Source organism: Ipomoea triloba, chromosome 3, assembly GCF_003576645.1.
Source record: "Ipomoea triloba cultivar NCNSP0323 chromosome 3, ASM357664v1".
In the NCBI taxonomy this organism is placed as follows: domain Eukaryota; kingdom Viridiplantae; phylum Streptophyta; class Magnoliopsida; order Solanales; family Convolvulaceae; genus Ipomoea; species Ipomoea triloba.
In genome coordinates, this window is record NC_044918.1 from 2,754,300 (window position 1) to 2,767,053 (window position 12,754).

Genomic DNA, 12,754 nt, shown 5'->3' on the forward strand with positions numbered 1-12,754 from the left:
ACAGTTAATTACAAAATGTGCACCCATTGAAATACAAAGAGTAAAGATAAAGAGGTACCATTGAGCTACTACAAGCTATCTGGGTTAAAATTAATTTTGTCTATCTGCAAGATAATAAGCAAGATGATAGAGTGGTGTCGCTCTAGCAGCATCGAAGTAACTGAGCTTATGAATCGCCTTCTCCACCAGCTCATCTGCAAATTTTCTGGCCTTCTCAACTCCCATCAGCTTCGGATAACGTCGCCTTCTCACTGCTCAAATCCTTCCCCGCTGTCTTCCCCAACTCCGACGACTTTGTGACATCAAGAATATCATCCACCACTTTAAATAAAAGCCCAACGCATCTCGCGTAGCTCCTTAGTCTCTCCACCTCAACCACGCTCCCTCCGCCAATAATGGCACCGCATACCACTGAGGCCTCTAAAAGCTTTGAGGTCTTGTGGATATGAATGTACTCAAGCTCCTTTAAGTCCACCGCCTTCCCCTCGCTGCTCAAATCCACAACCTGCAAGTAATTTCACATATATATAATATAATATATCGTGTTGTATTATTAAGTAGTTGTGGTATCTGTGTAGGCTTCTAAGTAAAATAGTTGTCCCAAAGTTTCCTAGGAAAGATGTGGTACACAAAACACTAATGTTATTCTGCAAGTTTGTCGTCCCAACAGCCAATACCATCAGCTATGGCCACAGACATTATTTTAAAATATATATAATATAATATATTGTATTTGTATTATTAAGTAGTTGTATTATTTGAGTATATTATTGATAAGTGCAAAAGATGCCATCTTTATAAGGTTGTTATCGGATCGTCTAGTGCACAATTCGTAGCTTTTGTGTTTGATTTGTCCCTTTATTGCGTTAGAATGCTTCATATTGCCATTGGACCCCGTTCCACACTTGGTTAATCATTTTGTAGGTAAAAAGATGGGCAAAAAGGCAGAAAATGGCTAGATTTCGAAGAAGGATTCAAGAGTCGAAGTTNTTATTTATTTTGATTTGATGTGAAGTGAAAGTGAGACTACCAAAAAGTATGTTGGTGGTGAATAATTTTTTTGGTGAGTATCGACGTATTCATCACCAACATACTTTTTGATAGTCTCACTTTCACATCACATCAAATAAAAAAAAATACAGAAGGTTGTAGAAGCTAGATGCAAGTTTGCAACCCATGTCATTTGTATTAAAAAAACTTTTTAAAAAAAAAACAAATTCTCTTCCCGTATAATGCTCTCTGGTGCAGTTTGGACTTTATTGAGTAATTAATTTTTAGATAGTCTTTGCTTTATGAGAAAGTTTGTCGGCAATATTTAAATGTGTATACTATGTGAAATCAACTTGGTGATAAATCAAGGGTAAAATATTTAATGTATTTGAATCTACCTTGCAATAGATAAATGTGGTCTTAGTAATGAATGCTACATGTCAACTTGCAATTCATCATCTTTTAAAGATACAGTCTAAATAACAGAATATATTCCCTAGATATTCCATGAAAATTGAGCAAAGAACACATAAAATCTAGAAATAACTAGTAAAATCAATAGCAAAGTGTAAATCTCCTACATTTGAAAATTGTGAAATCCTAAACTAATCTAACTAAAACATGGCAAGATTACTCTCAAATAATGTAACATCCCTCATAATATTAACAAAAGGTTTATGTTTCAACATAATACAGTTAATTACAAAATGTGCACCCATTGAAATACAAAGAGTAAAGATAAAGAGGTACCATTGAGCTACTACAAGCTATCTGGGTTAAAATTAATTTTGTCTATCTGCAAGATAATAAGCAAGATGATAGAGTGGTGTCGCTCTAGCAGCATCGAAGTAACTGAGCTTATGAATCGCCTTCTCCACCAGCTCATCTGCAAATTTTCTGGCCTTCTCAACTCCCATCAGCTTCGGATAACGTCGCCTTCTCACTGCTCAAATCCTTCCCCGCTGTCTTCCCCAACTCCGACGACTTTGTGACATCAAGAATATCATCCACCACTTTAAATAAAAGCCCAACGCATCTCGCGTAGCTCCTTAGTCTCTCCACCTCAACCACGCTCCCTCCGCCAATAATGGCACCGCATACCACTGAGGCCTCTAAAAGCTTTGAGGTCTTGTGGATATGAATGTACTCAAGCTCCTTTAAGTCCACCGCCTTCCCCTCGCTGCTCAAATCCACAACCTGCAAGTAATTTCACATATATATAATATAATATATCGTGTTGTATTATTAAGTAGTTGTGGTATCTGTGTAGGCTTCTAAGTAAAATAGTTGTCCCAAAGTTTCCTAGGAAAGATGTGGTACACAAAACACTAATGTTATTCTGCAAGTTTGTCGTCCCAACAGCCAATACCATCAGCTATGGCCACAGACATTATTTTAAAATATATATAATATAATATATTGTATTTGTATTATTAAGTAGTTGTATTATTTGAGTATATTATTGATAAGTGCAAAAGATGCCATCTTTATAAGGTTGTTATCGGATCGTCTAGTGCACAATTCGTAGCTTTTGTGTTTGATTTGTCCCTTTATTGCGTTAGAATGCTTCATATTGCCATTGGACCCCGTTCCACACTTGGTTAATCATTTTGTAGGTAAAAAGATGGGCAAAAAGGCAGAAAATGGCTAGATTTCGAAGAAGGATTCACGAGTCGAAGTTGGAGTGCGAAATACACCATGGACGCCCAGTGGACGCCCCAGTGGACGCGCGTCCAACGCGCGTCCACCAGGCGTCCACCCCTGCGTCCAATTTTTCACTCTCTGAAGTTTGAAGTCTGTGCAGCAGTCTGCTGTGGACGCGCAGTGGACGCGCGCGTCCACCCGGGCGTCCATCAGAACGCTCGCAGAAGTTGAAGTCTGGACGCATTTATCGCAGTGGACGCGCCCGTGGACGCGCGTCCACCCGTGCGTCCATCGCGGAAAATTGGCGGTTGGGCGAGATTTAAAAGGGGAATTGAGCCATTTTTCAGGGGATCCATCACATTTTCATTTTAGATCAGTTTAGAATATTTCTCTCTCTAGGATTAGCCTAGAGAGATCTCCCCCAATTCACTCCACATTCCCAATTCACTCCACATTGCAATTCTTAGTTTAGATTAGAATTAGAGAAGAATTCCATTGTTGCAAGATTGAGATCTACATTCAATTTCAAGTTCAAGGTTTAATTTCAAGCTAAGTCTTCCTTTTAATTTCTTGTCATTACTTTTCCTTTTGCTATTTCAATTTCAAGTATGATTAGATAGATCTTTGTGGATTTGGATTGAGCAATGTTGTATGGATGTTCTTGAGCTTTGAATTGATCAATTAGGTTTTGCAATTGCTTTGATTATGAGTTTGATTGTGTGAATGGTGATCTTCTTTGACTCTTGTGTGGGAATGATCAACCTATATGAGAGGTGTTTGGAGAAGGAGTCTCACCTACGAGAGTAGGGATACTCCTTAGCCTAGCCTAGCACGTTTCCTTCCCACCTTTGAGAAAAGGGGGATTGGAAGGCAAATAGCACACCATGTGTTCGATAATTTGCCTCACCTAGCCTAGTTGCCATGAGAATGGGACTATGGACTAGATGATAGGCCAATGACCACGAGAGTGGCGTTGGCATAGTTGTCTTGCCTCATTTTCATTATCTAAGTGTTGCTAGCCTAGTATCTTAGGAAATCAAGGATACCTATATGAGTTGCAATATCCAAATCCTCCTTTCCACTTAATTGTTTCCTTTGTTTGTTCCTTATTTTCCTTATGTTTCATGCACCTTTCTTACCTATGTTTGGGTTAGCTTTCAAACACTAAACACTCTTGTGCTTAATCCCCTTACCGCTTGAATTCCCTCCTTGCCATCCTTTGAGAACGATACTCGGGAACTTCTTCCCGTTTTACCACCTATTACTTTCCATCCACCGCGAAAACTACACCCATCAAATGGCGCCGTTGCCGGGGATGGCATCGGTTTTTGAGTAGTAAGTGCCTTTGGATTAACATGAGCAAGTGTTCAAGTTAGAGAGTCTAACCCCCCCATTTACTTTCTATTTTTGCAATTTACTTTGTTTACATTTTAATCTTTTTGTCATTTCATTTGCTACTACTCTCACTTGCAACTACTTCTAGTTGCAAAACACTCTCTTGTCTTTGTGTTGATAGGTTGATCCTCTATAATGTATTCTCAAGCAAGATATCAACAAGAGGATTACTATGATGACCAAGGAGGACATAGGCAACCAAGGGGAGGCTATAATGCTCAAGTTTCTAACCCCTATGGTTATAGAGATTATGAGGACTATGAACAACCTTACTCAAGGACATATGGATCTTCACAAGAAGAATACCAACCAAGAAGGCAATCACTAAGAGCTCAATTTGATGAAAGAGAAGATGGTGACTACACCCACTCAAGAAGAGCCCCACCACCGGAGAGTTACCAAGAGTCCTATCATAGTCACGATTATGAGCATTCAAGTCGGACACAACCACTAAGGAGAGACATCTCTTATGATCATTCAAGGGAATACCGGACACCTAGGTATTGCCGGGATGATTATGAGGAGGATTATCGTGATCAAGAAGACTATTCTTATGAATACCGGGGGTATAGGAGGAGTGCATCTCACCAAAGCTACAATTCAAAATCTTACCAATCTACCCACTATGACGAGGATGATGACTACCCTCAACAAAGAAGATTCTCTAATTCTCAATCCTACGACTCTTACCCATCCCAATCCTACTCTCCACAATCGTACACTCAAAACACACCTCCACCCAAAAAGAAATCTATTATCGAGCACATGTATGACCATTTGTTGAAACCCAAGCCAAGAGACCCGAATGACCGCTTCAAGACCATTGAGGAACACATGCTTGAAGATATGAATCGACAAGTGATTTGTTATGCTTGTAAAGGGCCTCACTATAGGTATCAATGCCAAAAGTACCCATATTGCAAGAAATGTAAGACTAACTTCCCATGTGAATGTAGGTACAATCACCATAGGGACGAAATTGATCAAGAGTCCAACCACTATGAGAATGAGGAGTACATGATGCAACCATATGAGGAGGAAAACATGGAAGACATGAAGAACAAGATGTTGGCAAGGATAGAAGAATTAAAGCAAGAAATGGCCAATATTAGGGAAGGGTGGAAGCAAGAATATGAGAATGTTGAGGAAAAGGAGAGTGATGGTGATGTGGAGATAGTGTGGGAAGAGGAAAAGTCATGTGGTGACACTATTGAGCTTGCATGTGGTAAGACACTTGACCCTATTAGTGTTAGCACTACTCTTGGTGATAAAATTTCTAAATCTTGGGCCGACATGTGTGATGAGAATAATGATTGTGATAATATTCATGTGCCTATTCATTTTGATAATGCTAACATTGATTGTGTTGATAATGGAGTTGAAAAAGTGGTAGATATGCCTAGTGAAAATAATTGCATAATTGAAGATGTTGATAATGAGGTCAATTTTCTTAACCCTTATGACTTTAGTGATAGTGATTCATTTGACTCCTCCGATGATGATGATGAAAATTGTGTTGATACTTGTGAAAATAATTCTTTCAATTCTATGGAGAATAATTCAATAGAGTCATGTGTGGATAATTTCTCTAATTCTTATGATAGCAACTCTTCCAATCCTTGTGAAAACAATTCTTCCGTTTCTTTAAAAGATAATGATGACCTTGAATCTTTCACATTTGATGATAATGCTTTGATTAATGAGAATGATGATAAATTGCATGAGATGGTATGTGGTGATGATGATGTGCATGATGATGCGAATGTGTGTGAATTGAATGATGTTGAGTTCTTGAAATTCTTTGATGATTGTATTGATGATGCTATGTATGTTCATGAATCTCTTGGAGAAGTTGAGGAGGAAATGGATGGAAGTGAAAGGGATGTTTTGTTGAATAGTGATGAAGAGAGGGAGAATGAGAAACGAGAAATAATGGTAGAAGGGGTTGAAAATGAGAATGTAAAAGAAGAGGTTGAGGACAAGGAAAAAACAAGAAATGAGAGTGTTAGGGAGCAAGTTGATGAGAAAGTGAGAAATGATGAAAAGGAGATTGGTGAAAAGAAGAAAAATGAAAAAAGAGGTAAAGTGGAAGAGAATAGCATACTCATGGACATAGATAGTTGCAACCTTTGGAAGAGTATGCTATGTATAGAATTAAAGGAGTTTGTCAATGCCCGGCATTTGAGGGCATATCTTGAAGAAAGAGTGGATGGGGCAAAAGGACTTGTCCCCGTCCAAGTGTGTTGGAATGAAGGTTTGAAAGTTGCGTCGGGCTACGGACGTTAAACGGAGCGCTTCTCGGGAGGCAACCCGAGGTTATCTTACATTTTTATGCATTTTGTTTTTGTTGTTTACTTTTGCTTTCAATAAGTTTTGCATTGATGGAAATTGAATTCTCTAATATGGTTTGTAGTATTGCAATGTGTTTGTTGATGATGTAGGGAAATTGATATATGGCTCAACGCTAAGAGGTTATGCCTTTCCCACCATGATTAAAGGCAATGCACTTAAAGTGAGCTAAGGGGAGTCTCTTTATCTCCCTTACCTATTTTCATTGCCTATATGCTTGCCTTTTAAAGTGTGGAAACCGGGAGATGGTGACATTGCATTGCTTGTTTGAAATCCTTCATAAAAGCTTGTTTGTGTGATCCGTTAGCCCATAACACACTTTTAAAGTGTGGAAAGGGGCATAGTTATGTTGAGACCTTTGACTTTTCCACCTTGTGTTTAGTGTGAACATCGAGGACGATGTTCGTTTTAAAGTGTGAAAGAGAAGCACCTTTGTGCTTGAAGACTTTGATTTGCAAAAGTATTGCTTGACTTAGAATGTTGGATATGTTTGAAATGAATACATTGTTTAATCTATTTTGGGAAAATGTGTGTTTTGAATGAACCCTTGTTTCTCAATTAGGACTATCCCGTGGAAGAAAATTCTTATACTTTTGTTTAAATTTGACGAATTGTTGCTTGATTGTGTGATATTCACCTCTCATTTAACCCGGACCATAGTCAAGGAGGTAACGAAGTGTGAGTGTGCACCTATCAAACCTAGTAATATAATGCTTACTAAGCCCGGAATTGAACCTAATTTTCTTTGTTTTGCTCTCCCGAAGGTGTAGTGTGGGGTTGTGAAGGTGATGCTTTACTTTAAGTTGTTCAAAAGAGCCCAATGAGGCCAAAAACCCCAAAAGAGCCCAATGTGGCCACCTTAGGATATGAAAAAGATGAACCGTCTCGCTAGGGCAAGTTAGGGGCAACCATCGCACTGTCTTCGAAAAAGCGTGGAGATCCACGTGAAGTCGGTTGCCCCGATACGAGGTCTTGGGAGATGAGAAAATTGAAGAGAGCCATTCCGCTGAGATTCGGGCACCCATTGCACCGTCTTCGAAAAAGCATGGATATCTATGTGAAGTCGGGTAGCCCGATGAGGTTATCTTGGGGAATGAGAAAAGGAGAGATCTATCCCGTTGGGACCGGGCACCCATTGCACAGTTCTCGAAAAAGCATGGAGCTCCATGTGAGATCGGGCAGCCCGATGGTCGGTCTTGAGGGGTAGTAGATAACCTTTAAGCCTTTTTGTTTATCACGCTAGAATCTAGGGGGCTTGAGGTTATAAGGGTGGTCTAATAGGTTTGGTTTGTGCACATCGGTCCCACTAGTTGGCTCGACTAGTGGCCCGCTTTAAATGGTTGGTGAACCCTTTATTGGATTGCATGCTTGACTCGTATGACAATTGGAAGTAATCTAAATGCTTTATTTTTACCAAAGGATTTTTGTTCTTGGGATAGTCGTTATTGAGAATCGAAGGATTGTTTAAGAACACATTTTCATGATAGCTTAAGGAATGTATTGATTTCAAATGTATGCATCATTCTTGTGTCTTAGCTTGCTTGAATATCAAAGTTGTGGCATCTTTTTCACTTATGTGTGCTTGATTCGATGATAGCTTGCTTGAGGACAAGCAAGGTTTAAAGTGTGGAAAGTTTGATAAGTGCAAAAGATGCCATCTTTATAAGGTTGTTATCGGATCGTCTAGTGCACAATTCGTAGCTTTTGTGTTTGATTTGTCCCTTTATTGCGTTAGAATGCTTCATATTGCCATTGGACCCCGTTCCACACTTGGTTAATCATTTTGTAGGTAAAAAGATGGGCAAAAAGGCAGAAAATGGCTAGATTTCGAAGAAGGATTCACGAGTCGAAGTTGGAGTGCGAAATACACCATGGACGCCCAGTGGACGCCCCAGTGGACGCGCGTCCAACGCGCGTCCACCATGCGTCCACCCTTGCGTCCAACTTTTCGCTCTCTGATTCTCGCACAGCAGAACCGAAGTCTGCTGTGGACGCGAAGCGGACGCGCCCTGGACGCCCGCGTCCAATTTTAAGCTCTCTGAAGTTTGGTTCGCTCTGCTGTGGACGCGCAGTGGACGCGCGCGTCCAAGGTGGCGTCCATCAGAACCCTCTCTGAAGTTGAAGTCTGGAAGCATTTATCGCAGTGGACGCGCCCGTGGACGCGCGTCCACCCTGGCGTCCATCGCGGAACTTGGCGGTTTTTGCGAGATTTAAAAGGGGAATGGAGCCATTTTTCAGGGGATCCATCACATTTTCATTTTAGATCAGTTTAGAATATTTCTCTCTCTAGGATTAGCCTAGAGAGATCTCCCCCAATTCACTCCACATTCCCAATTCACTCCACATTGCAATTCTTAGTTTAGATTAGAATTAGAGAAGAATTCCATTGTTGCAAGATTGTGATCTACATTCAAGTTCAAGATTAAAGTTCAATTTCAAGTTCAAGTTCAAATTCAAAGTTCAATTCCTAGCTAAGTCTTCCTTTTAATTTCTTGTCATTACTTTTGCCTTTTGCTATTTCAATTTCAAGTATGATTAGATAGATCTTTGTGGATTTGGATTGAGCAATGTTTTATGGATGTTCTTGAGCTTTGAATTGATCAATTAGGTTTTGCAATTGCTTTGATTATGAGTTTGATTGTGTGAATGGTGATCTTCTTTGACTCTTGTGTGGGAATGATCAACCTATATGAGAGGTGTTTGGAGAAGGAGTCTCACCTACGAGAGTAGGGATACTCCTTAGCCTAGCCTAGCACGTTTCCTTCCCACCTTTGAGAAAAGGGGGATTGGAAGGCAAATAGCACACCATGTGTTCGATAATTTGCCTCACCTAGCCTAGTTGCCATGAGAATGGGACTATGGACTAGATGATAGGCCAATGACCACGAGAGTGGCGTTGGCATAGTTGTCTTGCCTCATTTTCATTATCTAAGTGTTGCTAGCCTAGTATCTTAGGAAATCAAGGATACCTATATGAGTTGCAATATCCAAATCCTCCTTTCCACTTAATTGTTTCCTTTGTTTGTTCCTTATTTTCCTTATGTTTCATGCACCTTTCTTACCTATGTTTGGGTTAGCTTTCAAACACTAAACACTCTTGTGCTTAATCCCCTTACCGCTTGAATTCCCTCCTTGCCATCCTTTGAGAACGATACTCGGGAACTTCTTCCCGTTTTACCACCTATTACTTTCCATCCACCGCGAAAACTACACCCATCAATTATTAATGGTATGTAGGCACCTTAAAAAAAATTAATGGCTTCTAAGTAAAACAGTCCTCTCAGTTCCAGAATTCAGGAGAGAGATGGTAGACAAAACACTAATGTTATTCTGCAGATTTGCAATACCAACAACAATGGATATCCTAAAGTTTCAGGTCAGGTTCCTTGTGATTTATATTTGATTAATATAATATCTAACATTACCTGCCCCGCCACCAGCCCTTCCGCCCCCACCGCCGCCGCCAGTTCACCGATGGCGCGGACCAGTCTGCTCTGAGAAACTTTCTCCGTCGTCGTTTTCGCAGCCGCGTGTTCGAACGCGAGGGAAAGAAGGGCGTCCCCGGCGAGAACGGCCATTTCTCCGCCGAAGACCTTGTGGTTTGTGGGCTTGCCGCGGCGGAGATCGTCGTTGTCCATGCAGGGGAGGNCCACCCTTGCGTCCAACTTTTCGCTCTCTGATTCTCGCACAGCAGAACCGAAGTCTGCTGTGGACGCGAAGCGGACGCGCCCTGGACGCCCGCGTCCAATTTTAAGCTCTCTGAAGTTTGGTTCGCTCTGCTGTGGACGCGCAGTGGACGCGCGCGTCCAAGGTGGCGTCCATCAGAACCCTCTCTGAAGTTGAAGTCTGGAAGCATTTATCGCAGTGGACGCGCCCGTGGACGCGCGTCCACCCTGGCGTCCATCGCGGAACTTGGCGGTTTTTGCGAGATTTAAAAGGGGAATGGAGCCATTTTTCAGGGGATCCATCACATTTTCATTTTAGATCAGTTTAGAATATTTCTCTCTCTAGGATTAGCCTAGAGAGATCTCCCCCAATTCACTCCACATTCCCAATTCACTCCACATTGCAATTCTTAGTTTAGATTAGAATTAGAGAAGAATTCCATTGTTGCAAGATTGTGATCTACATTCAAGTTCAAGATTAAAGTTCAATTTCAAGTTCAAGTTCAAATTCAAAGTTCAATTCCTAGCTAAGTCTTCCTTTTAATTTCTTGTCATTACTTTTGCCTTTTGCTATTTCAATTTCAAGTATGATTAGATAGATCTTTGTGGATTTGGATTGAGCAATGTTTTATGGATGTTCTTGAGCTTTGAATTGATCAATTAGGTTTTGCAATTGCTTTGATTATGAGTTTGATTGTGTGAATGGTGATCTTCTTTGACTCTTGTGTGGGAATGATCAACCTATATGAGAGGTGTTTGGAGAAGGAGTCTCACCTACGAGAGTAGGGATACTCCTTAGCCTAGCCTAGCACGTTTCCTTCCCACCTTTGAGAAAAGGGGGATTGGAAGGCAAATAGCACACCATGTGTTCGATAATTTGCCTCACCTAGCCTAGTTGCCATGAGAATGGGACTATGGACTAGATGATAGGCCAATGACCACGAGAGTGGCGTTGGCATAGTTGTCTTGCCTCATTTTCATTATCTAAGTGTTGCTAGCCTAGTATCTTAGGAAATCAAGGATACCTATATGAGTTGCAATATCCAAATCCTCCTTTCCACTTAATTGTTTCCTTTGTTTGTTCCTTATTTTCCTTATGTTTCATGCACCTTTCTTACCTATGTTTGGGTTAGCTTTCAAACACTAAACACTCTTGTGCTTAATCCCCTTACCGCTTGAATTCCCTCCTTGCCATCCTTTGAGAACGATACTCGGGAACTTCTTCCCGTTTTACCACCTATTACTTTCCATCCACCGCGAAAACTACACCCATCAATTATTAATGGTATGTAGGCACCTTAAAAAAAATTAATGGCTTCTAAGTAAAACAGTCCTCTCAGTTCCAGAATTCAGGAGAGAGATGGTAGACAAAACACTAATGTTATTCTGCAGATTTGCAATACCAACAACAATGGATATCCTAAAGTTTCAGGTCAGGTTCCTTGTGATTTATATTTGATTAATATAATATCTAACATTACCTGCCCCGCCACCAGCCCTTCCGCCCCCACCGCCGCCGCCAGTTCACCGATGGCGCGGACCAGTCTGCTCTGAGAAACTTTCTCCGTCGTCGTTTTCGCAGCCGCGTGTTCGAACGCGAGGGAAAGAAGGGCGTCCCCGGCGAGAACGGCCATTTCTCCGCCGAAGACCTTGTGGTTTGTGGGCTTGCCGCGGCGGAGATCGCCGAAGACCTTGTGGTTTGTGGGCTTGCCGCGGCGGAGATCGTCGTTGTCCATGCAGGGGATGGGCTTGCCGCGGCGGAGATCGTCGTTGTCCATGCAGGGGAGGTCGTCGTGGATGAGGGACATGGTGTGGATCATCTCCACCGCGCAAGCCATGGGTATGGCCGCCGCTTCGTCCCCTCCGACTAGCTCACACGAGGCGAGGCAGAGGATCGGCCGGACGCGTTTTCCTCCGGCAAAAAGCGAGTACCTCATCGCCTCGTGAATCTTGATTGGCTTCTTCTCCGGTAACGGCACCGCCTCGTCTAGCGCTTTGTTAACCTTTATAGCTTTGGTTGCCATGTATTCTTCGAAGTGGAAAGTTGCCGGGAGCACCATTTTTTTGGGTAGCTTCGTTTCAACTTATGATGCTTTAGCAACTTTAGCCTGAATAATCTTCATAGGACCAAGATTAACAGATGAGTTTTTTTGCAGAAAACATAAGCCCGTGCCTAAGATTTATGGGAAACAATGGATGTTCTTGAGCGGGTATGTTAGCTAGAAATGTCATTGTGATTTGCGAAGTGTTGTGGCAGTGATCGATTATTGTTGGACTGGAAGATGCTAATTCATTATCACATGACTTCTGGTTATTTTCTCCCTCCTGTACTGTTTGGAATTTATTGAGTAATTAATTTTGAGACAGTCTTTGATTTACAAGAAAGTTTGTCGTTAACATCTAAATGTGTACACAATACACAGTGTAAAATCAGTTCTGTGATAAATTAAAGATAAAATATTCAGTGGATTCAGTTCACCTTACAAGGTGGGCGGAGTTCAAAATATACTATTTACCTATTAAATGGTCACAATTACCTACACAATTTTAAATACTTCACAATTTAAATTATAAACATTTAATATGTTAATTTTGAGCATTCAGTATGTAAATTGTGTCTTTTTAACCCGAGCACGCCTAACAAGGTGGACCCATGTGCAGTTTGGACTTTATTGAGTAATTGTTATTGATTTACGAGAGAGTTTGTCATC

The 12,754-nt window shown here is 41.1% G+C and overlaps 1 protein-coding gene across 1 annotated transcript; it reads right to left on the bottom strand.

Annotated features, from left to right (window-relative positions):
* Positions 1-90: 90 nt before the first annotated feature.
* On the bottom strand, positions 91-12,174 carry LOC116014095 (heterodimeric geranylgeranyl pyrophosphate synthase large subunit 1, chloroplastic-like). The gene is made up of 4 exons (XM_031254091.1): positions 11,811-12,174; positions 11,525-11,726; positions 1,922-2,187; positions 91-244 (listed from the first exon to the last, which is right to left on the bottom strand). Exons 1-4 carry the CDS (start codon positions 12,101-12,103, stop codon positions 91-93), a joined length of 915 nt encoding a protein of 304 aa, XP_031109951.1. The 5' UTR covers positions 12,104-12,174.
* Between the last annotated feature and the right edge of the window lie 580 nt (positions 12,175-12,754).